The sequence below is a fragment of the Branchiostoma floridae genome, chromosome 12 (assembly GCF_000003815.2).
Source record: "Branchiostoma floridae strain S238N-H82 chromosome 12, Bfl_VNyyK, whole genome shotgun sequence".
In the NCBI taxonomy this organism is placed as follows: Eukaryota; Metazoa; Chordata; class Leptocardii; order Amphioxiformes; family Branchiostomatidae; genus Branchiostoma; species Branchiostoma floridae.
The window spans coordinates 1803883-1829804 of NC_049990.1; the positions used below are offsets into that span (position 1 = coordinate 1803883).

At 41.8% G+C, this 25922-nt stretch overlaps 3 protein-coding genes across 6 annotated transcripts in view; all 3 read right to left on the reverse strand.

The window, feature by feature from the left end:
- Positions 1 to 4759, reverse strand: part of LOC118427936 (zinc finger protein 271-like) — an 11573-nt gene extending 6814 nt beyond the window's left edge. Inside the window, exons 1-2 of the mRNA XM_035837903.1 lie at positions 4616 to 4759; positions 3656 to 4516 (exon numbers count right to left, since the gene is read on the reverse strand). Of these exons, the coding sequence (XP_035693796.1) occupies positions 3656 to 4516; positions 4616 to 4759 (1005 nt within the window). The remainder of the gene's footprint in view (positions 1 to 3655; positions 4517 to 4615) is intronic.
- Positions 4760 to 6844: 2085 nt separating this feature from the next.
- LOC118427815 (zinc finger protein 678-like) overlaps positions 6845 to 25922 on the reverse strand; it is a 161529-nt gene continuing 142451 nt past the window's right edge. For 3 of the 4 annotated variants that reach the window (XM_035837779.1, XM_035837776.1, XM_035837778.1), the window contains exon 2: positions 6845 to 8988. In XM_035837779.1, the coding sequence (XP_035693672.1) occupies positions 7776 to 8966 (1191 nt within the window). In that variant the 5' untranslated portion in view covers positions 8967 to 8988 and the 3' untranslated portion in view covers positions 6845 to 7775. Of the gene's footprint in view, positions 8989 to 11732; positions 11871 to 25922 lie in introns of those variants that run through there. The other variant, XM_035837777.1, reaches the window with a different exon arrangement.
- On the reverse strand, positions 13817 to 15490 carry LOC118427848 (protein krueppel-like). The gene has a single exon (XM_035837822.1). It carries the CDS (start codon positions 15411 to 15413, stop codon positions 15174 to 15176), a length of 240 nt encoding a protein of 79 aa, XP_035693715.1. The 5' UTR covers positions 15414 to 15490; the 3' UTR covers positions 13817 to 15173.

The following is a 25922-nucleotide window of genomic DNA, read 5'->3' on the forward strand; positions in this document are numbered from 1 at the left end:
CTGGTGTGGCAGGGCGCGTTTTGAGACGATTTCGGATTAGCACGGAGGTGCGAACTTTCAGCTTTCCTTGCGAGAGCCGACATATAAACAATGCACCGCTTGCTTCATTCAATAAGCGGGTTGTTTTTTGTTCTTTCAACTTTTGTATCAAACCAAGGATTTTTTAAGCTCCTTGATCAAACCATACAAAAAATTAACAATTATTACTAGTGTTTGTGTGCATTGCGCGCGCGCGCGCGCGTGTGTGTGTGTGTGTGTGGGGGGGGGGGGGGTTGGGGGGGCGTTCTGTTGCCCACTTTGCAAAAACAACATGTGGTCCTTGGATGCATAAAAGAAATATTTAGACCTGTTGCAAACCAAGTTCCAAGGAAGTTTTGACTCATTGCCCGTATCCGACAAGGATGGGTGGACTTGTTTTGGGTGACGTGAACCAAATGTTTACATTCATATAGCCCGTGGAGCTGCTCAAACAGCTATCGGCTCCGTGTGTTTGTTGTTTACAGTATCCCTGAATAGAGCCCTAAACACCGATTTGTTGATGGTGACGTGAACCAAGTGTTAACATTCATATAGCCCGTGGAGTTGCTCGATCAGTTATCGGCTCCGTGTGTTTGTTGTTTCCAGTATCCCTGTATAGAGCCCTAAACACCGATTTGTTGATGGTGACGTGAACCAAGTGTTTACATTCATATAGCCCGTGGAGCTGCTCAAACAGCTATCGGCTCCGTGTGTTTGTTGTTTACAGTATCTCTGTATGGAGCCCTCAACACCGATTTGTTGATGGTGACGTGAACCAAGTGTTTACATTCATATAGCCCGTGGAGTTGCTCGATCAGTTATCGGCTCCGTGTGTTTGTTGTTTACAGTATCTCTGTATGGAGCCCTAAACACCGATTTGTTGATGGTGACGTGAACCAAGTGTTTACATTCATATAGCCCGTGGAGTTGCTCGATCAGTTATCGGCTCCGTGTGTTTGTTGTTTACAGTATCTCTGTATAGAGCCCTGAACACCGATTTGTTGATGGTGACATGAACCAAGTGTTTACATTCATATAGCCCGTGGAGCTGCTCAAACAGCTATCGGCTCCGTGTGTTTGTTGTTTACAATATCTCTGTATGGAGCCCTAAACACCGATTTGTTGATGGTGACGTGAACCAAGTCTTTACATTCATATAGCCCGTGGAGTTGCTCGATCAGTTATCGGCTCCGTGTGTTTGTTGTTTACAGTATCTCTGTATAGAGCCCTGAACACCGATTTGTTGATGGTGACATGAACCAAGTGTTAAAATTCATATAGCCCGTGGAGCTGCTCAAACAGCTATCGGCTCCGTGTGTTTGTTGTTTACAATATCTCTGTATGGAGCCCTAAACACCGATTTGTTGATGGTGACGTGAACCAAGTGTTTACATTCATATAGCCCGTGGAGCTGCTCAAACAGCTTTCGGCTCCGCGTGTTTGTTGTTTACAGTATCTCTGTATGGAGCCCTAAACACCGATTTGTTGATGGTGACGTGAACCAAGTGTTTACATTCATATAGCCCGTGGAGCTGCTCAAACAGCTTTCGGCTCCGCGTGTTTGTTGTTTACAGTATCTCTGTATGGAGCCCTAAACACCGATTTGTTGATGGTGACGTGAACCAAGTGTTTACATTCATATAGCCCGTGGAGTTGCTCGATCAGTTATCGGCTCCGTGTGTTTGTTGTTTACAGTATCTCTGTATAGAGCCCTGAACACCGATTTGTTGATGGTGACGTGAACCAAGTGTTTACATTTATATAGCCCGTGGAGTTGCTCGATCAGCTATCGGCTCCGTGTGTTTGTTGTTTACAGTATCTCTGAATGGAGCCCTAAGACCGATTTGTTTTGGGTTTCGCGAACCAAGTGTTTACAGTCATAACCCGTAGAGCGCTACTCAAACAGCCCTCTGTTACTGTATAGAGCGCTAAGACCAATTTGTTTTGGGTGACGTGAATAAAAAAACATTCATAGCCCGTGTACCATGTTTTGCGTACAGCTGCTAGTTCAGTCCGGTTGTTTGTCCTCTACGAGAGAACCTCCTCCATGTCGTACTAAAAATTCCATGAAGGTGACGAGAACCAAGTGTTTGTATTCATAGCGCATAGAGCTCGCACGGTGGAGCTGGAGGGCTGAACGAGCAACCTCCATGGAGGTCAGCTCTGTAGAGCTCCTCCATGGAGGTTGCTCGTGCAGCCCCTTCTCCGTTGCGGTCTAGTCGGATATAAAGGGACGGCAGCCACAACGATAAATGTTTGGTCTGTTTTATGGTGGCATGGCGTTTTTTAATCCCTACTGACTACTGTCCGCATACATTACCAACCGTCAGTAGCGTTGTAGACGCACATTAAAGCTTCTAACCACAGATCGGCTCTGTGATATTGAGCATTGGTGGAAAATCCCACAGAGATGGTGTGTAACTCTATATCAAAACTATTGTGGTGTTGCGAAAATGAAATGATTAGTTAATTGGCCCCTAGTGACTTTCAAAATACTACAGCAGGACTTCTGGTCTTGGTATCTCGTATGCTATATATCCCGTGTTCTATTGCCTGGAATGATAAGTAAATGAGAATTTTCTACATTTCTTATGTGCGAACAAATTCAATGTGATAGAAAAACTACTAGTAGTACATGCATTATTCGAACTGTTTATTTTAATCAACCTTTTTTTAACAAAATGGATGAATAGAAACCATTACAGTTAATAACCAAGATAGATATTAAAAAGTAAAGTCATCTTACACTACAAGAGTATTAACACCTCTTTAGGTCTCCTATCTAACTGCAAGTCTAAAATCTATAATATTGCGGAACATAGCTAGAGACACTATTCATAGGAGAAAAGGAAAATAACAAGTTCACTACTCTTCTTCTTTAGACATTGACTTGATACTGTTCAATAAATGTCGACGAAGGTACAAAAACAATCTTCAATGTTAAGTTCTACTTTCTACAAATCAGTGTTAGTTTCTTGCTTAGTTAAAAGATAAATGTTACGTTCTATTTATGAAAGGCATGTTACTTTCAGTTCTACTTTATTAGCAAACGATTAAACACGATCTATTATGTACCTTTAGAGGAAACTGCAAATCACCAAACAAACTTCTAATTTTTCCCTTGTAGACACACCTCACTACTGTATGTAAATATGTAAATAAAGATACCAAAGCGTGCCAGTTCCAGTTGGCGTCTAGTTTGCTGCGAAACAATTCAAACAACATCTACAATATCCCGTCATAGAAGTTACAAAAATGAACTTGAACATGATACAAATCCTACAAAACTACCTGCTTGGAAACTTAATTATAGAATACCATGACAGGGAACTTCACTATATACATGAAGAAAAGGTTACAAAAAAGAAATGAACTTGAACATGATACACATGCAACAAAACTACCATCTTGGAAACTAAATTCTAGAGCCACTGGTAACTGAACTTCACTATTTACAAGTCAAGTCAAGTCATGATCAAAACGGACCGCATAACAGAAAAGGCTGTCGCCTCAAGAACACGAACTAAACTGGCTTAACTGACAAAATGTCAGTGCATGTAACTTTTCAGGATCAACCGCTGACTAATCTGTCAGATCTGATTCACTTCCCACCTGCTGGCTTCATTAGTACTCCTCACACCTGTTTCTCACCTTTGTGAGTCCGCATGTGTCTCTTCAGATTCCCGAACTCACTAAACTGCCTGCGGCACTCCTCACATTTGTAAGGCTTCTCCCCTGTGTGAGTCCGTATGTGTTTCTTCAGATTACCCAGCTCACTGAACTGCCTGCTGCACTCCTTACACTTGTAAGGTTTCTCCCCTGTGTGAGTCCGCATGTGAGTCTTCAGAGCACCCAGCTCACTGAACTGCCTGCTGCACTCCTCACACCTGAAGGGTTTCTCACCTGTGTGAGTCTGCATGTGTTTCTTTAGACTACCCAGCTCACAGAACTGCCTGCTGCACTCGTCACATTGGTAAGGTTTCTCCCCTGTGTGAGTCCGCATGTGTCTTTCAAGATCACTCAGCTGACTGAACTGACTGTTGCACTCCTCACACCTGTAGGGTTTCTCCCCTGTGTGAGTTCTCATGTGTTTCTTCAGATCACTCAGCTGATTGAATTGCTTGTTGCACTCCTCACACGTGTAAGGTTTCTCCCCTGTGTGAGTTCGCATGTGACTCTTCAGATTCGACAACTGACTGAACTGCGTGCTGCACTCCCCACACTTGTAGGGTTTCTCACCTGTGTGAGTTCGGATATGTTTGTTCAGATTACTCAGATTACTGAACTCTCTGCTGCACTCCTCACATTTATAGGGTTTCTCTCCTGTGTGAGTCCGCATGTGAGTCTTCAGAGAATCCAGATGACTGAACTGCTTGCTGCACTCCTCACATCTGTAGGGTTTCTCCTTTGTGTGAGTCCGTATGTGTCTTTTCAGAGCACCCAGCTGACTGAACTGCTTGCTGCACTCCTCACAATCGTAGGGCTTCTCACCGGTGTGAGTCCTCATGTGTCTTTTCAGATTACCCAGCTGAATGAACTGTCTGCTGCACTCCTCACACCTGTAGGGTTTCTCCCCTGTGTGAGTACGCATGTGAGCCTTCAGATGACCGAGCTTACCGAACTGCTTGTTGCACTCCTCACAACTGTAGGGTTTCTCCTCTCTGACAGATCGCACAGAGGAATCCTTTTTCGCCTTTCTCCTGACGTCACCCAAACCCTGGGCACTGCTTGTTGTCGACATCCTCCTAGATCTGGGGCAGCTTCTATAGAGACAAAAGGAATGATTATGTTAGAAATGTTACTAGCTATTTAAATTGGGTCCGCAAGGCATAGATTTTTCAGTAAGGCGTGGTGAGGGGTGAAAGTGCAGTTCAACTTTGCCACAGAAGCAGAGTTTTCATGGAAAATAGAAGCAACGAATAAAATTCTGCCAAAATGCAAGCAAAAATCACAGCGTGTAAGCTCAAATGCGTTAAAAGGAGCCTGGTCTGCAGTCTGACGCCTTGCCTTTGGATTCCGCTTCGATTTTGTGACGAAAAACGGGTTTTAATGAGGTGACCGTATGCGAAAGGGACCGATATCTATTGTTTACGAGCATAACAATAGAACAAAAACAAAGGAGTACGACTCTTGACGCTAAACGCCACCCAACGCTTGTAGCTACAGTGAAAACAAAAGAATCTCTGGAATAAATCCGGTAACTTTTCCGGTAAAATGTGTAAAATCACTCGGTCAAACTTCGGCGAAATCGGATGTGTTTTTTTTTCCACGTTGTTCCCGAATGTGCAAAGAGAAAACAGTAAATGTGAAAACACGCCCAAGCAAATTAGAAAAAATGTTTAAATCATCAGTTACTTAACCTCCCCGTCAGTTACTGAACCTCCCCGTCAGTTACTGAACCTCCCCGTCAGTTACTGAACCTCCCCGTAAAATAAGGAACACGGTAAAGACCCTCGGTAAACCCCTCATAAGCCCTAGATGTTAATTTGTTTACGTTAGCTTCTGTCCTCCTCCTCGCTTCCCCCGTGCGAATTTTGAATAAATTTGACAAAACATTTTCCTCCATTTTAGTCGTGAAAACAGCAAGTCTACAAAATAACATGTGTATCACTTCCATATGCGAGCTATTGTCTTTTTTAACACCCACAGAGGGCACAAAAAAATGAAGCTGAGTTATCAGTTCCCGGGACCAAGGAGGTTAACCTGGGCCAAGGGAATCCAAACAACACGACACGCTTTGGTTTTCTGTCAAATCTACAGAGATTTTGGAGTCAAAATACACAAGATCGTCTTACCTGAACAAACTTGAACCCTAGTCTTGCATACAAACACCAGTAGGTTGTCTCTAAAGCCGCTTATTTTGTGATTTTAGCTTTGGAAGGACGGGAACTTTTCCAAACCGCTGTAGCTCTCGACTCGCCGAGTAAACAGGAAGATGGCGTCATGTGACCCGGAAGTAATCTTTTGTTTTGGGTCAAACATTATCTCCTGGTTATCCAACAGTTGTCGCGACATCTCTGAGTTGCAAGCTGGGGTTGTGGTAATGATATAATTAAGAAGAGCCAATTGTACAAGATAAAATTGAGAAATTATATTACATGCATTACAGGTTTGCGATATTGTATAGCCTGCGTTCACGGGCGCCGCCATTTTGATTCCCAATGGTGTATGATGGGAATGGGTGTTGCCATTAAGATATGTTTATATTGACGTGTTATGTTATGAGCGTGTCGTTGTGGTCTTGTCGGATATAAAGGGACGGCAGACACAACGATAAATGTTTGGTTTGTTTTATGGTGGCACGGTGATTTTAATCCCTACTGACTACTGTCCGCATACATTACCAACCGTCAGGAGCGTTGTAGACGCACATTAAAGCTTCTTGCCACAGACCGGCTCTGTGATATTGAACATTGGTGGATAATCCTACAGAGATCGTGTGTCTTTATTTAACACTGTTCAGGTGTTGGTAAACTAAAAAGATTAGATAATCGGCCCCTAGTGGTTTTCAAAGATAATGCAGAAGGACTTCCGGTAGTATGCAGGATATCCATTGTTCTAATAGTTGGGATGTTAAGTAAATGGGACTTTCCAATAATTCTCAAAGGCTAACATATTCAACGTAAAATAAAAACTACATGCTTGGTTTCTAACTGTTTATTTGAAAGCAACTGTTAACAAATTCGATAAATGTAAACTATCAAACTCAACAACATACAAGTTACTAATCAGTCAAGTAAACTTATCTTACAGAGTTCTTAACATTTCTACTAGTCTTTTGTTATCCTATCTAAATTCAAACTGCAGGCCTGTTATATACAAAGAAACATAGCTAGAGCTACTATTCCAAGAAGAACAGGAAAATAATACATTTATCATCATCGCTGGTTGTAAGTTTACTCGTAAAGGAGGAACTCCTTCCCCTTGTACTCATTAACTTGCTACTGTTCCTCATTTGTCAATGAAGGTCCAATAACAACCTGTAGTTATACCTTACAAACTGTATGTTAGGTTCTAGCAAGCACTATATATAACGTCCTTGATACTAGATTTAAATAAAATGTTACGTTAAACTTCAAGAAAACAACGTTATGTTCTACTTAACAAAAACAATGCTAACTTTGTTCTATGAAGAAGTTAAAAGAAGATAAAAGACAGGAAATAAACTTGAATACAATACGCTTCCAACAAAACTAACATCTTAGAAACTAACTTCTATAAAACCACAACCAATCATTCATGTGGAATCATAACTACTTCAATAACAGGGAAAATGCCCTATTCTAATTTCTAGCACAAAAACTTGCATTTTTTTTGTAAATTTTCAACGGTCAAACTCAAGCTCTTGTTATGAGATGAGCAGTTCAACGCTTATGCGTCGTCTAAAATAGAACACATGACTAAGGGAACTTCAATGAGTGGAAAGTTTATGGCAGCCGCCGTATCTGTATCTGCATAACATGACGTCACAGAACTAGTCCATTCATTGATGCCCCTGAAGTCCGTCCCTCGAAGATTTGTGTAAACCCAATTGTTTGTGTTTGAAAGTACAGTTCAACACTTGGTTAACAAAATCCAGTTCAAATCTAATCCAGAATAACTTCCAACACAGATAATAGAAAAGCTGTTGCCCCAACAACACAAACTTCATGATCAACAGCTGACCGAATTGTCTGTTTCACTTTCGCACCATCATTACGAGTGCACATGAGTTAGATCACCTGACTCACTCAACTGGCTGCTGAACTCGGGTCTCCTCACACCTTTGAGTTTCCCCTGTGAGTCCGCATGTGAGTCTTTAGATTTCCCAGCTGACTGAACTTTCTGTTGCACTCCTCACACCTGTAGGGTTTCTCCCCTGTGTGAGTCCGCATGTGTTTTTTCAGAGAATCCAGTCGACTGAACTGTCTGTTGCACTCCTCACATGTGTAGGGTTTCTCACCTGTGTGAGTCCGCATGTGAGTCTTCAGTTCACCTGGCTGACTGAACTGCCTGCTGCACTCTTCACACCTGTAAGGTTTCTCCCCAGTGTGAGTCCGCATGTGTCTCTTCAGATTAACCAGATTACTGAACTGCCTGCTGCACTCCTCACACTTATAGGGTTTCTCACCCGTGTGAGTCCGTACGTGAGTCTTCAGAGCACCCAACTCACCGAACTGCCTGCTGCACACCTCACACCTGTAGGGTTTCTCACCTGTGTGAATTCTCTTGTGTCTCTCTAGACTGCCCGGATGCATAAACTGCCTGCTGCACTCCTCACAGCTGTAAGGTTTCTCACCTGTGTGAGTGCGCATGTGACTCTTCAGATTATCCAGCACACTAAACTGCCTGCTGCACTCCTCACACCTGTAGGGTTTCTCCCCTGTGTGGGTCAGCATGTGTCTTTTCAGATCACCAAGTCGACTGAACTGCCTGCTGCACTCCTCACACTTGTAAGGTTTCTCCCCTGTGTGAGTCCGCATGTGAGACTTCAGTTGGCCCAGCCGACTAAACTTCTTGCTGCACTCCTCACAATTATAGGGTTTCTCTCCAGTGTGAGTCCGCACGTGAGTCTTCAGATCACTCTGCCGACTGAACTGTCTGCTGCACTCCTCAGACCTGTAGGGTTTCTCCCCTGTGTGAGTCCGCATGTGACTTTTCAGATCACCAAGTCGACTGAACTGCCTGCTGCACTCCTCACACTTGTAAGGTTTCTCCCCTGTGTGAGTCCGCATGTGACTTTTCAGATCACCAAGTCGACTGAACTGCCTGCTGCACTCCTCACACTTGTAAGGTTTCTCCCCTGTGTGAGTCCGCATGTGAGTCTTCAGTTTACAACGATGACTGAACTGCCTGCTGCACTCCTCACACATGTAGCGTTTATCCTCTTTGTTAGATCGCACAGAAGAATCCTTTTTCGCCTTTTTCCTGACGTCACCCAAACTCTGGGCACTGCTTGTTGCCGACATCCTCCTAGATCTTGTGCAACTTCTGTAGAGACAATAGGAATGATCAAGTTAGAAATATTTAATCCATAGCTTCTTCAGTATTTAGTCCGCAATGTATAAATTTGTTAGTATCTGTATCTATATCTGTATCTACACTCAGCACAAAAAGTTTGGAATATCAACTTCGGTTGATCATATTTTTGCTGTTTCTACATCAATTTCAATATATTATATATCAATAGAAAGCTTGTATGATTTTCTTTCCAATGGTATGAAACTCATTATCATTGTTAACTCACGGAACATACACTAGGCCTGCTAACGTGAGTGGGTCACGAAAAAAAAGTGCCCAAATCCCCCCGTTTTTGTTCAAAACTGTATCGTCCGGTTGTTATGGCCGCGGGTGACAATGATTCAATCAATCCCTTTTTCACCTAACGTTTGGTATACAGAACATCCAAGTTTCTTTTTAGCATATCTGAAGAGAGTATCTTATGAGTGTAAATTCATGGAACGAGCACCAGACCTGCTTACGTACAGGGGGTCCTAAAGATAAAGTGCCGAAATTACCCTACTAAAGTCAATCACTCCATGCTGCTCATTTTCTTCCGTCGGTATTGACTTGTGAATGAAGGCAAGTTGAATAAACAGGACATGTCAATCAAAGCTACTGCTACTCTTTATTCAAGCAAAAAATCTGAACCATGGCAAGAGGTGATCAATCGAGTGCTAGCCATAAGCCATAGGAAGGCTATTCCCTAAGACTGTACTCCAGCATCCAATGGTCCTTTCTTTGTGTGGACTGGTGTTGTAATCTTGCAGAATGGCATTTGGTCCAATATTGAAGAGGTAGGATATTGTTACTGGATGGAGGATGGTGTCCCTATATCTCACCACCTTGAAGGTGCCTGGAATGATGACGAGTCTTGTTTTTCCTATGGCGGTTATACCGCCCCACACCAAGACGCTGCCTCCACCACCAAATGCCGAAAGTTACTCTTGTCGTGTCAGCGTGCGGTTCTCCTTGCCGCATCCGCGCTTTGATGTCCATCCGACTATCGAAAGGGATATACTCTACTCTAAGTGTGCTAACACCTTGTATGTTCCGTATACCAAATGTGAGGTGAAAAAAGGATTGATTGAACCAGTGACACACGGGCCAATATCAACAGGGCGATACAGTGTTGAACAGAAGCAGGGGAATTTGGGCACTTTTTTTTCGTGACCCACTCATGTAAGCAGGTCTTGTACTCGTTTCATGTGTTTACAATCAAGATAAGTTTGATACCATAGGAAAGAAAATCACACAAGCTTTCTATTGATATATAATACATTGAAATTGATGCATAAATAACGGAAATATGACATACCAAAGTTGATATTCCAAACTTTTTGTGCCGAGTGTATATAGCCGGTATAACCGCCGTTCGGCGTAACACACCAGCTATGTGTGTGAGGGGAAATAAGCGATAAAAGTGCGGTTCATTTATGCTATCAGAACTCAGTCCTTTAGCGTCTGGTTAAATGAATGGAATGGTTAACGAATGGAACTCCCTGCCACAGGAGGTTGTAGACGCGAAGTCTGTAAACGAGTTTAAAACCAAGCTTGATAGACTGTGAGTGAACGAGAAGTACCCTCTGCAAGTGCGAAGATCGGGTACTACAAGCGTCGCCTTCTTCCCGAGGATGGTATGAAAGGTATAATTTTCATGGAAAAAAAATGGAACGAATACTAGCACTAGTAGGATGCTGTAGAAATGCACGCAGAAATCACAGCGTAGATTCCATTTATAATGATACTATTGATAGCAACAAACTTCAAGCTCAAATGCGCTGGCGAGAACCTGGTCTGCAGTCCGTCCCTTTGGATTTTGCGGTCTTCCTTCAATTTTGTCACGAAAAACGGTTTTGAGGAGATTAACGTATGCTAACAGGATCGACATCTATTGTTTACGGGCATAACAATAGGACAAAAACAAGGTTGTGTGATTTTTGACGCCATACGCCACCGAAAGCTCATAGCTACAATCAGAAACAAACATAAATGGTGATCTCTCAAATTCTTACCGATTTCTCAGCAAAATATGTGAAGTCAGTCAGTCAATCTTCACCGAAATGATTTTTTTGCTAATCAAACTGTCTTCGGAAAAATAAGGAAAAAATTTGAATTTGAAACCCTAAATTTGAAAACACGTCTGTAGAACAGTTACTGAACCTCCCCGTAAAGTAAGGAACGCGCCATGATGGACACCAGATGTGGGATGGACAGTTTTCGGAACAAGGGCGGACGGAGGGGTTTGCAGTTTACCCTTCATATCTCAACTGCGCCCTTCATACCAGCAAGACGTTTCTTAACACCAATAAACACTATAAAACTCACTCTGTAAATGTAAAATATAAGTATATACACCTGCAGTTCCACTCGTTTTCACGATTACAACGCAACAAATTCGTGAAAGAAAAATCATCTATAAACCCCTGTAGGGCCCAAGAATTCTGTTTACGTAATTTTCTGTCCTCTTTACTGTACTCGCTTCCCCGTGTGCATTTTGAATAAACATTGATAGAAACTTCCCCCAAGTTTAGGTACAGAAAACGGCAAAGCTACAAAGGAACATGTGTATGACTTCCTTCTGCAAGCTATGGTATATTTTCTAACACCTACAAAAGACAGAAAAATGGAGCTGAGTTACAAGTTGACGGGACCCCCAACAAAAACACGACACGCTTCAGTTTTGTTTCAAATCTACAAAAGTTTTAGGATCAAAATACAACAGAACGTCTTACCTGAACAAACTTGAACCCTAGTCTTCCACACAAACTCCAGTAGATCGTCTCTAAAGCCGCGAAAGTTGTGATTTTTGCTCCGGAAGGACGGGAACTTTTCCGAACCGCTGTCGCTCTCGACTCTCCGAGTAAACAGGAAGACGGCGTCATGTGCCCCGGAAGTATTCTTTGGTTCAGGGTCAAACAATATCCCCTGGTTACCCAACAGTTGTCGCGACATCGTTCAGCTGAATGCTGAGATTGTAGTAATGAGGATATAATTCAGAAGAGCCTATTGCGTAACCTGAGACATAATATTACTAGTAATGAGGATATAATTTATGAGAGCCAATTGCAAAATATGAAATTGAGAAATGATATTACATATATTACAGGTTTGCGATGTGGTTTAGCCTGCGTTCACGGGCGCCGCCATTTTGATTCCCAGTGGTGTATGATGGGAATGGGTGTTGTAACTTCGATGTGTTACTATTGACGTACGTGGAATGTTATGAGCGTGTGGTCGCGGTCTTGTCGGATATAAAGGGACGGCAGCCACAACGATAAATGTTTGGTCTGTTTTATGGTGGCGTTTTTTTAAATCCCTACTGACTACTGTCCGCATACATTACCAACCGTCTGGAGCGTTGTAGACGCACATTAAAGCTTCTGGCCACAGCCCGGTTCTGTGCTATCAAACATTGGTGGATAATCACACAGAGATCGTGTGTATATTAACACTGTTCAGGTGTTGGGGAAATGAAATGATAGAGATTCGGTCCCTAGTGACTTTCAAAGAAAATGCAGCAGGACTTCTGGTCTTGGTATCTTGTATGCTGGATATCTCGTGTTCTATTGGTTGGTATGATAAGTAACTGGGAATTTTCTATATTTAAGCTAAGAAATTCAATGTGAAAGAAAAACATTCTTTTTTTCGAACTGTTTACTAGCATTTGAAAGCAACTGTTAACAAAATAGATAAATCCAAACTGTCAAAATCAACAACAAAGATAGTAATCAATAAAATGAACTTATCATACTAAATTCTTAACACTTCTGCTACTCTTTTGTTATGCCATCTAACTTCAAACTACAAGCCTAAAATATATAATATATAACGAAACATAGCTAGAACTAAAAGAACAGAAAAGTAATACACAAAGACCAAGCCTCCGACCATCGGTGAACTCCGTCCTATTTCCTTGACATCTCTGTTGAGCAAAGTCGCCGAGAGTTTCATTGCGCAGTGGGCTCTATCTGATATCCTTCCCCAACTCGACCCGAAGCAATTTGGGTGTTTAAAAGGCAGATCAACAACACACTGTCTTTTGGACCTTACCAACGAGATCTTCAAGGCTACTGATAAGACAGGTATACTGTGCTCCTTAGTATCAACAGATTTTAGTAAAGCGTTTGATCGCGTGAACCACAACGTTGCCATCCAACGTCTGATCGATCTAGGCTTGAGACCCTCGCTTACATGCTGGATAGTCGACTTTCTCAGAAACAGACAACAAGCAGTTCGGTACCATGGTGCACTTTCCGAGAACATCACCGTTACCTGTGGCCTACCTCAAGGCACTCTCCTCGGACCGTTGATATTTATAGCCTACATCAACAGCGCCGCAACCCTAGCTGCATCTAGGCGGTGGAAGTTTGTTGACGACCTCAACTTCCTAGAAGTCAGAAATCCGACTGTAGTGTCAACAAAACTCCAAGAAGACCTTTCGGATCTGGAGAACTGGTCCCGTGAAAGCGACATGGTGTTACACCCTCGCAAATGCAACGTCCTTCACATCCAGTTTAGTAAGACATCGTTCGTGCCACCACCACTCATGATAAGTAACATTGAACTTCAACATGTGAAAGTCATGAAGATTTTGGGTCTGCACCTCCAAGAAGACTTGAAATGGAATACGCAGGTTGGCTCCATGTGCACGAAGTCATGCCAACGTCTGTACTTACTCATCAAACTGAAGCACTTCCGCGTTCCTGCCGACGATCTAGTTACGGTTTACACCTGTTATATCCGCCCGATTCTGGAGTATGCGTCGCCCGTTTGGCACTCCGGACTACCCGCGCGCAACTCTCAGCAACAAAATCGAGAACGTCCAACGCCGAGCACTTCGAATCATCTTGGGCTCCAACTACACATCCTACTCCGAAGCATGTATTTGGCTGGGCCTACCTACACTCAAGTCACGTCGTGAACAATTAACTGTTAACTTCGCGAAATCACTTGAACAGTCGAAGCTGTACAGAAACCTACTACCACTCTCACGTGTGGATATCAGTGGCAGGATGACTCGTTCATCACACAAACTCGACACTGTTCATTGTAGAACGGAAAGATACAGATCGAGTGCTATACCCTACATGGTGCGCATGCTGAACATGTAAATACCTGAATCTGCGCTCTAGATGTGACAATCTGTTTTAAAAGCGATCTTTGACTAGCTACCCATCGCCTTCGAAATCAAATTTGTTGTATTTTTTAGCCAAATCTGTCACTGTTAAGCAACTGTTAAGCAACTGTGTACAATATATGTAACTACTATGTGCAATATTCGCTAACGTGCAATATTCGCTGATGTACGAACATCGTTTTTAATAACTGTCTTCGATTTTAATAAATGTAACACGACAGGGCAATTCAGGGCCATGGCCCTGCCATTCTGTACCGTGTAAAGTGATGAAGAAGAAATAAACCATACTATAATACATATGTACATTTCCTGTTGAAAGTTCACTTGTAAAAGAGAAACTCCTTCCCCTTGTACTCATTAACTTCCTACTGTCCCTCATTTGTCAATGAAGGTACAAAAACAATGTTTAGTTTTAGCTTACAAAACAATTTTAAGTTCGAGATCAAAACAGCAATGATAAGTTCAACCTAAAGAAAACAACGTTATGTTCTACTTGACAAAAACAATGCTAAGTTTGTTCTACGAAGATCATAAAAGACAGAAAATCATCGTGAATACAATACGCTTTCAACGAAACAAACACCTTCGAAACTAACTTCTAAAAACCACAACCAACTACTGTCCAAATCAAAATTTTCCAAATTTTGTCCTTTTCTGCAAAGGGCCCATTAACTAAACGTTGTTGCTTCAAAAACAAAAACTGAAGTGACTTTACTGACAACGTGCTGACAACAAAGCCGGCAAGTCTTCAGGACAACAGCTGACTGAAATGTCTGATTCATTTTCTCAAGGTTTATCACGCGTGCACTTGGGTTACACCACCAGACTTTTGCTGCACTCCTCACACCTTTTGAGTTTTCCCGTGTGATGTCCACCGAAACAGATGAACTCTTGGAGAAAACAGAAAAGTTGTTGCCTCAACAACTGAAGTGACTTTACTGATAACGTGCTGATAAGGCATATAAGTCTTCAGGGTCAACAAGACTGAACTATGTGACTCACTTTGCTATGGTTCATTACACGTACAGTACATTGGTTAGACCACCTGGCTTGCTGAACTGGTTGCTGCACTTCTCACACCTTTGCCTTGTCCCCTGTGAGTCCGCATGTGTTTCTTCAGATTACCAAGCTCACTAAACTGCCCGCTGCACTTCTCACACCTGTAGGGTTTCTCCCCTGTGTGAGTCCGCATGTGTCTCTTCAGATGATGGAAAAGACTGAACTGTCTTCTACACTCCTCACACCTGTAGGGTTTCTCACCTGTGTGAGTCTGCATGTGAGTCTTCAGATGACCCAGCCGACTGAACTGCTTGCTGCACTCCTCACACCTGTAGGGTTTCTCACCTGTGTGAGTACGCATGTGAGTCTTCAGATGACCCAGCCGACTGAACTGCTTGCTGCACTCCTCACACCTGTAAGGTTTCTCACCTGTATGAGTCCGCATGTGACTCTTCAGATGATGGAAAAGACTGAACTGCTTGCTGCACTCCTCACACTTGTATGGTTTCTCACCTGTGTGAGTACGCAAGTGAGTCTTCAGATTATTCAGTTTACTGAACTGCCTGCTGCACTCCTCACATCTGTAAGGTTTCTCACCTGTGTGAGTGCGAATGTGTTCCTCAAGATGACCCAGCTGACTGAAATGCTTGCCGCACTCCTCACACCTGTAGCGTTTCTCTTCTCTGACAGATCGCACAGAAGAATCCTTGTTCGCCTTCCTCCTGACGTTACCCAAACTCTGGGCACTACGTGTTGTCGCATCCATTCTGGATCTTGTACAAGTTCTGTAGAGACAACATGAACGATTCTGTAAGAGATGCTTTATCCATTATAGTTATTTGGGCCCGAAATGCATGAACCGCCAACGCCAGTGAAACACAATGTTTATAGAAAAGAGAAGTAACAAATAAAATTTTGCAAAATTGTACGCAGAAATCATTGCAAATTACAAGCTCAATGAGCTGGCGAAAACACCATCTGCAGTCTAACCGTTTGAATTCCGTAGTCTTTCCTCGATTTTGTCATGAAAAACATATTTTAATGAGGTTAATGTATGCGAAAGGGTCCGACATCTATTGTTTACGAGTAGGGGTGGGTACCGGTACAGAAAATTCAGGTCCAGGTCCGGTTCAGGTCCAAAGGATTAGGTCCAGGTCCGGACCTGAACCTGGACCTGATGCAGTTATGACTCGTACCAATGGTCAATTTCACTACAAAGAAATCTGTTTGGTGGAGTATTAGACGTACACTTGCGTTATAAAATCCTACAACACTAACTGTACCTGTACGATTGGCTGTAAAACTTGGTAGAAATTACTAAAAACTCTACTTCACTCTTGTTATTTTCTTCCACCTGCAAGCGCCAGAACATGTGAATGTCTGATAAAATAATCTGTTAAATTTCTAATCGGTCCAACATTCGGTCCACCTAATTTTTTCAGGTCCGGTTTTTCTGGACCGGTTCAATAAGAAAAACCGGTTTTGTACCGGTACGCTGTACCGATACCCAGTCCTATTTACGAGCATAACAATAGGACAAAAACAAATGAGTGTGATTTTTGACGATAGACGCAGTCCCGCTCCTGTAGCTACAATGAAAACAAAGAAATAAAGAATCGAATTATGATCAATTTCTCAGACGCAACCCAAAGCCCGCGACCGTAGCCACAATGAAACAAACAAAATGGTGATCTCCAGTAGTCCAAAATTCTTACCTACTTTTCTGCAAAATATGCGACACCAGTCGGCCAGCCTTTACTGAAATCGGTTAGTTTTCTTCTAATTGTCTCCGAAGAAATACAAAAATCCTAAATTTGAAAACACCTCTGTAGAGCAGTTACTGAACCTCCCCGTAAAATAAGGAACACGCCATGATGAACACCATGGCCAGATGTCAGAATGGCGAGGAAATCGCCCCAGGGGCGAATAGAGGGGTTTACAGTATACCGTACATACAACAACTGCTTCCTTCATTTCAGTAAGACGTTTCATAACACCAATTAACACTACATAACTGCCTCTGCAACTATCAATATAGGTTAACACACCTGCAGTTCACTCGATTTTACGATTACATCGCTATATATTCATAAAAGAAACACCCCTCTGTAAACCCCTCAAGGGCCCAAAGATTTGTTTACGTTATCTTCAGCCTTTCTCCTCGCTTCCTCTGTCTGAATTGAATATAAATAGTGTGACAGAAAGTTCCTCTATCTTAGGCGAGGAAACAATAAAGCTACAAAGGAAAATAAGTACCGTAGACTGTGGTCTATCTTTCAACAGAGGGCAGAAAAAATGGAGCTCAGATACCAGTTGAGCTGGGGGTCGGATCCCCAAGGAAATCGCGACACCTTCAGTTTTCTGTCAAATCTACAGATTTTTGGGTCAAAACACAACAGATCGTCTTACCTGAACAAACTTGAACCCTAGTCTTGCACAGAAACAGCAGTAGGTTGTCTCTAAAGCCGCGAAAATTGTGATCTTTGCTTCCGAAGGACGGGGACTTTCCCACACCGCTGTCGCTCTCGACTCTCCGAGTAAACAGGAAGCCACCGCGGAAATAACCCGGAAGTATTTAATGATCATCGGTCAGACATCAGTTCCTGATTACTCAACAGTTGTGGCGATATGTGGCAGGGACTGTCATTCTCGTATCGGACTGTTTAGCCACAGTCGACGTTGTAGGGCTGATATCAATTAGGATTTTACCATGGTCAATATTGACCGAAGGAAGACATGTGGCGATATTGCCTTCTTCAAGCAGAGGTTCGGCTCAGACTGTTTTTGACGTATTTCTAGTTTTTTTGTTAGTCTTTCCCCAACACTAAGTTTTATATGTATATACTCTGAAATGAGAAAACTGTAGGTTGGATTGATTGGATTGTGTAATTCATCGGAAGTTTTCGGCATTCCATGCGGCGCACATGAGGTCGTTGACCCCGAAATACGCAGCGCGTGTGGACACGTGGATAGGTGTGAGGCGCTTAGAACTAATAGGGGAGTCCCCCGGACAGTAGTAAACTTTATCATTACTTGCTCTTCGGAATAGCTTTAGACAAATAAGATGTGGGTATTGATCAGAGTATGAGTCATTCTTGTTGAAGATTAATTGCTAATTAAGAATTTTTTTCAAGCCGACCGTGTCCACCTTGTTTTAATATAGCGGTTTTAATATCGCCGGCGCCCGCGGCACATATGATACTAGATCAAAGGGACTCTGTATGACCAGGAAACTTCTGACGTTCTAATAGTAGCAGCTGGGGACAATCTTTATAATACTAGTACAAATGTACCAAGAAATGTCAAATTAACTTCTTTTTTTTCAAAAGAAACGTAATTTGGTTTGACTGGTACACGGGGGTGGTCCGAGTTGACCAGGGGGGTGGTCCGAGTTGACCAGATATTCAATGGGCCGAGTTAGTAATGGTCCGAGTCGTCCTGATTCCCTTTCGAATTTGTCCCCCGTTCTTTGTGTCTTGAAAATAATGTTTTCCCCCTAATAATTGTAGCAGCGTGGACGCACATTGAAGATTCTAGCCATACCCCGGCTATGTGATATCGGGTATTGGTGGGCCATAGTACAGAGATTGTGTGTATTTATTTAACAATGACGTAGTGCTAGGAAAATGAAATAAATATTTAAAAAATCTAGTGACTTTCAAAGATAATGCAGCAGGACTTCCGGTCTCGGTATCTCATGTTGTAGATATCTCGGATTCTAAGGGTTGGGATGATAACATATTGGAGTATATGAAATTCCCATTTACTTAACATATTCAAGGCGAAAGAAAAACAACATGTTCATTTTCGAACTGTTTATTCTAAAGCAACTATTAACAAAACGGATAACTATAAAAATCAACAACAAAGACAGTAACCGATTAGTAAAATTTAATCTTATCTTACAAAATTATTTTAACTTTTCATAGTTGTTTTCTTGATCTATTATCTAAATTCTAAACTAAACATGTGAGTCTAAAATCAACGTTAAGAAACATGGCTATTCCTAGAAGAGTACAATAACAATGGATTTATTATCATCTCAGATTGCAAGTTCAATCGTAAAGGAGGTACTCTTTACCTTTAAGACATTAACTTGCTACGGTAAATATGTCAATAAGGTACAAAAACAATGTTAAGTTCTATTAGTACGTTTGCTACAAAATAATCAAAACAAAGAAACATGAATTTACCATCGTAAAAGTCAACTTATAGGAATTAAATTCAAACACGATGCCCATTCAACAATATGTTAGAAACAAAACTCTACTTTTTTCCTTGGTACTGCATATAAATATGTCAATAAAGATGCAAAAACGCGCTAGTTGTAGTTGACTTCTAGTTTGTTACGAAACAATGAAAAAAGATCTACAATATTCCATCATAGAAGTTACAAAACAGGAAATGAACTTGAACATGATGCACATCCAACAACACTACCAGCTTGGAAACTAATTCTAGAATAAAACGGGTGACTGAACTTCACTATTTATATAATTACAAGGGATCAAAAAAGGCTGGCGCCTCAAAAACACGAACTGAACTGGCTTTACTGACAACGTGTAACTTTTAGGATCAACCGCTGAGGAAACTGTCGAATCTGTATGTAACTGTCAGATCTGATTCACTTCCCCACCTGCTGGCTTCATTAGTACTCCTCACACCTGTTTCTCACCTGTGTGAGTCTGCTTGTGACAAAGCTGACTGAAATACTTGCTTAACTCCTCACACTTGTACAAGTTCTGTTGAGTGAGTTTTCATGTGTTTCTTCAGACTATACAGCCGACTGAACTGCCTGCTGCACTCCTCACACTTGTAAGGCTTCTCCCTTGTGTGAGTCCGCATATGTCTCTTCAGATTAACCAGCTTACTGAACTGCTTGCTGCACTCCTCACACTTGTAGGGTTTCTCACCTGTGTGAGTCCGCATATGAGTCTTCAGATCACAAAGCACACTAAACTGCCTGCTGCACTCCTCACACCTGTAAGGTTTCTCTCCTGTATGAGTCCGCATGTGTCTCTTCAGAGTACCCAGCTCATTGAACTGCCTGCTGCACTCCTCACACTTGTAAGGTTTCTCCCTTGTGTGGGTCTGTATGTGTACCTTAAGATGAACCAGCTGACTGAACTGCTTGCTGCACTCCTCACACTTGTACGGTTTCTCTCCTGTGTGAGTCCGCATGTGCGTCTTCAGATTCCCAAGCTTACTGAACTGCTGTCTGCACTCCTCACACATGTAAGGTTTTTCACCTGTGTGAGTGCGCATGTGATTCTTCAGAGTACCTAGCTGACTGAACTGCTTGCTGCACTCCTCACACTGGTAGGGTTTCTCTCCTGTGTGAGTCCGCATGTGAGTCTTCAGAGCACCCAGCTCACTGAACTGCCTGCTGCACTCCTCACACCTGTAGGGTTTCTCACCTGTGTGAGTCCGCATGTGGATTTTCAGAGCACCAAGCTGACTGAACTGCTTGCTGCACTCATCACATTTGTAGGGTTTCTCCTCCTTGTTAGATCGCACAGAAGAATCCTTTTTCGCCTTTCTCCTGACGTCACCCAAAATCTGGCCACTGCCACTGCCTGTTGTCGACATCCTCCTATACCTTATGTGCCTACTGTAGAGACAATATGAACGAACAAGTTAGAAATATTTCATCCATAGCTATTTTATTATTTGGTCCGTATTGTATGAATTTGTCTGTGAGGGTAAATAAGCGGTGAAAGTGCGGTTTATTTATGCAATAGGAACATAATTTTCATGGAAAAAGAAGGACGAATACTAGGACTAGTAGGATTTTGCCGACATGCACGCAGAAATCACAGTAAAACACAGCGTAGATTCCCTTCAGTAGATAATAATAGCAGCAAACTACAGGCTCCAATGCGCTGGCGAGAACCTGGTCTGCAGTCTGACTTTTTGGATTTTGCGGGTTTCCTACAATTTTGTCACGAAAAACGGGTTTGAGGAGATTAACGTATGCTAACAAGATCGATATCTATTGATTACGAGCATAACAATCATACATGTCCAGAAATGGGTGAAATGTACGAAGTTTGGATCAGCCTACGTCACACGTAATTTTCGACAATTTCTAGCTTCCGACAACTTCCGACAACCGCTGTCGGCAAAGTTCGGGAAACGTCGACAATTATCTGTGACGTAGCTACGCTAAGTTCGTACATGGGGCGGACCTAATGTACGAAGTACGATGTACGAAATTAAAATGTTTTATATTTTGTGGGTTATGCTAAGTTCGTACATGGGGCGGACCTAATGTACGAAGTACGATGTACGAAGTTAAAATGTTTTGACTTTGTCATGAGTTATGCTATCTTCGCATATGGGTCAGGCCTTGTGTACGAAGTCAAGATGTTTTGACTATGCTGTGGGTTATGTTAACTCCGTACATCGTACATCGTACACCAACCCTGCCTACCTGTACGAACTTAGATTTGTTAACTCCGTACATCGTACATCGTACACCAACCCTGCCTACCTGTACGAACTTAGATTTGTTAACTCCGTACATCGTACACCAACCCTGCATACCTGTACGAACTTAGATTTGTTAACTCCGTACATCGTACATCGTACACCAACCCTGCCTACCTGTGCGAACTTAGATTTGTTAACTCCGTACATCGTACATCGTACACCAACCCTGCCTACCTGTACGAACTTAGATTTGTTAACTCCGTACATCGTACATCGTACACCAACCCTGCCTACCTGTACGAACTTAGATGACGTCACTTAAAAACTTCCGAAGTTTACCGATTACGGTCTATATCTACCTTTAACTTCGTACAAGTTCGTACACACAAACTTCGTACATTTACCCCATTTCTGGACATACAAATTTGTATTTTGTGGGTTATGCTAAGTTCCTGCCCCTATTTACTAAGTTAGATTTTTTAAGTTCGTACATCGTAAGTACCTAAAATATACAATTACGAACATTTTATTTTATGATATTTTGTCTGAAAATAATAAAAATGCAACATGTATTGCATTTATCTTTTGTTGAACATTTATTTTTGATAATTTACAAGGTCAGCAGTCCTGCTCTCTCCAGTTTTCTCTCTTCTCGAACATTGTGTACGTACATCAACCCTGCCCCTCTGTACTAAGTTAGATTTTTTAAAGTTCGTACATCGTACATCGTACATCAGCCCTGCCCCTCTGTACTAAGTTAGATTTTTAAGTTCGTACATCGTACATCGTACATCAGCCCTGCCCCTCTGTACTAAGTTAGATTTTTTAAGTTCGTACATCGTACATCGTACATCAACCCTGCCCCTCTGTACTAAGTTAGATTTTTAAGTTCGTACATCGTACATCGTACATCAACCCTGCCCCTATGTACTAAGTTAGATTTTTTAAGTTCGTACATCGTACATCGTACATCAACCCTGCCCCTCTGTACTAAGTTAGATTTTTTAAGTTCGTACATCGTACATCGTACATCAGCCCTGCCCCTCTGTACTAAGTTAGATTTTTAAGTTCGTACATCGTACAGCAATCCTGCCCCTATGTACTAAGTTGGATTTTTTAAGTTCGTACATCGTACATCGTACATCAACCCTGCCCCTCTGTACTAAGTTAGATTTTTTAAGTTCGTACATCGTACATCAACCCTGCCCCTATGTACTAAGGTAGATTTTTTAAGTTCGTACATCGTACATCGTACATCAACCCTGCCCCTCTGTACTAAGTTAGATTTTTTAAGTTCGTACATCGTACATCGTACATCAACCCTGCCCCTCTGTACTAAGTTAGATTTTTAAGTTCGTACATCGTACATCAACCCTGCCCCTGTGTACTAAGTTAGATTTTTTAAGTTCGTACATCGTACATCGTACAGCAACCCTGTCCCTATGTACTAAGTTAGATTTTTTAAGTTCGTACATCGTACATCGTACATCGTACACCAACCCTGCCTACCTGTACAAAGTTAGATGACGTCACTTAAAACTTCCGAAGTTTACCGATTACGGTCTATATCTAACTTTAACTTCGTACAAGTTCGTACAAGTTCGTACACACTAACTTCGTACAATTACCCCTTTTCTGGACATACCTAGGACATAGGACAAAAACAAGGTTGTGTGACTTTAGACGCCATACGCCACCGAAAGCTCATAGCTACAATCAGAAACAAACATAAATGGTGACCTCTCAAATTCTTACCGATTTCTCAGCAAAATATGTGGCGTCAGTCGGTCAATCTTCACCGAAATGAGTTTTTTTGGCTAATCAAACTGTCTTCTGAAAAAATAAGGAGAAAAAACTTGAATTTGAAACCCTACATTTGAAAACACGTCTTTAGGGCAGTTATTGAACCTCCCCGTAAAGTAAGGAGCACGCCATGATGAACACCAGATGTGGAATGGACAGTTTTCGGACCGAGGGCGGACCGAGGGGTTTGCAGTATACCGTTCATATCTCAACTGCGCCCTTCATACCAGCAAGACGTTTCTTAACACCAATAAACAATACAAAACTCACTCTGTAAATGTAATATATAAGTATATACACCTGCAGTTCCACTCGTTTCTACGATTACAACGCCAAAATTCGTGGAAGAAAAATCATCTATAAACCCCTGTAGGGCCCAAGAATTTTGTTTACGTTATCTTCTGTCTTGCTTCTCGTGTGGATTTTGAATACACAGTGATAAAAAAGTTCGTCCATTTTAGTTGCGGAAATCAGTAAAGCTACAAATGAACATGTGTATCGGTCTTTTGCAGGCTATGGTCTATTTTTCAACACCCATAGGAGACAAGAAAATGGAGCTGAGTTACAGTTGACGGGACCCGTACCAATCGCGACACGCGTCAGGTTTCTGTCAAATCCCTTGGTCAAATCTACTGAGATTTTAGAGTCAAAATACAACAAATCGTCTTACCTGAACAAAGTTGAACACCAGCCTTGCACAGAAACACCAGTAGGCTGTCTCCAAAGCCGATTATTTGGTGATTTTAGTCTTGGAAGAACGGGAATTTTCCAAACCGCTGTCGCTCTCGACTCGCCGAGTAAACAGGAAGGCGGCGTCATGTGACCCGGAAGTAATCTATTGTTCTGGGTCAAACATCATCTCCTGGTTATCCAATAGTTGTTGCAACATCGTTCAGCTGAATGCTGGAATTGTAGTAAGACCCTAGTAATAAGGATATAACTTAGAAGGGCCAATGGTATGACTTGAGATATAATATCACATGTATTACAGGTTTGCGATATGGTTTAGCCTGCATCCACGGGCGCCGCCATTTTGGTTCCCAGTGGTGTATGATGGGAATGGCGTTGCATTTCCATGTGTTAATATTGCCGAACTGAACTGAACTGAATATCGCCGTGGATACTATAAGCGTGTCGTTGCGGTCTTGTCGGATATGAAGAATGGCAGCCACAATGATAAATGGTTGGTCTGTTTTATGGTGGCGTTTTTTAAAATCCCTACCGACTACTGTCCGCATACATTACCAACCGTCAGTAGCGTTGTAGACGCACATTAAAGCTTCTAGCCACAGACCGGCTCTGTGATATTGAACATTGGTGGATAATCCTACAGAGATGGTGTGTCTTTATTTAACACTGGTATGGTGTTAGGAAAATGAAATTATTAGATAATCGGTCCCTTGTGACTTTGAAAGTTACTGCAGCAGGACTTACCGTCTTGGTATCTCGTTTACTATATATCCCGTGTTCTATTGCTTGGCATGATAAGTATATGAGAATTTCCAACGTTTCTTATGTGCGAACAAATTCAATGTGAAAGAAAAACTACAGGCATTCTTCGAACTGTTTATTCGAAACAACTTTTTTTAACAAAATGGATGAATACAAACTATAACAGTTAATAACCAAGATAGATGTTAAAAGTAAATTCAACTTATACTACAAGAGTATTGACACCTCTATTGGTCTACTGTTCTCCAATCTAACTGCAAGTCTAAAATCTATAACGTTACAGAACATAGTTAGAGATACTAGTACTATTCTTAGGTGAAAGGGAAAATAACAAGTTCGCTACTCTTCTTCTTTAGACATTGGCTTGGTACTGTTCAATAAGTGCGATATAGGCACAAAAACAATCTTCAATGTCAAGTTCTAGTTCTACTTTACAAATCACTGTTAAATTTTAGCTTAGTTACAAAATAAATGTTACGTTCTATTTACAAAAGGCATGTTACTTTCAGTTCTACTTCATTGGCAAACCATAAAACACGATCTACTTTAAAGGAATTGCTAAATAGCAAACAAACTTCTACTTTTTTCTTGTAGACACACCTTGCTACCTTGCTACTGTATGTGAATATGTAAACAAAGATACCAAAGTGTGCTAGTTCCAGTTCTAGTTTGCTGCGAAACAATTCAAACATCTACAATATTCCGTCATAGAGTTCCAGTTGACGTCTAGTTTGCTGCGAAAAAACAATTCAAACAACATCTACAATATTCCGTCATAGAAGTTACAAAACAGGAAATGCACTTGATAAACATCCTACAAAACTACCTGCTTGGAAACTTAATTCTAGAATACCATGATAGGGAACTTCACTATATACATGAAGAAAAGGTTACAAAAAAAGAAATGAACTTGAACATGATACACATGCAACAAAACTACCATCTTGGAAACTAAATTCTAGAGCCACTGGTAACTGAACTTCACTATTTACAAGTCAAGTCAAGTCATGATCAAAACGGGACCGCATAACAGAAAAAAACTGTCGCCTCAAAACACGAACTGAACTGGCTGTACTGCCCTCGTGTCAGTGCATGTGAC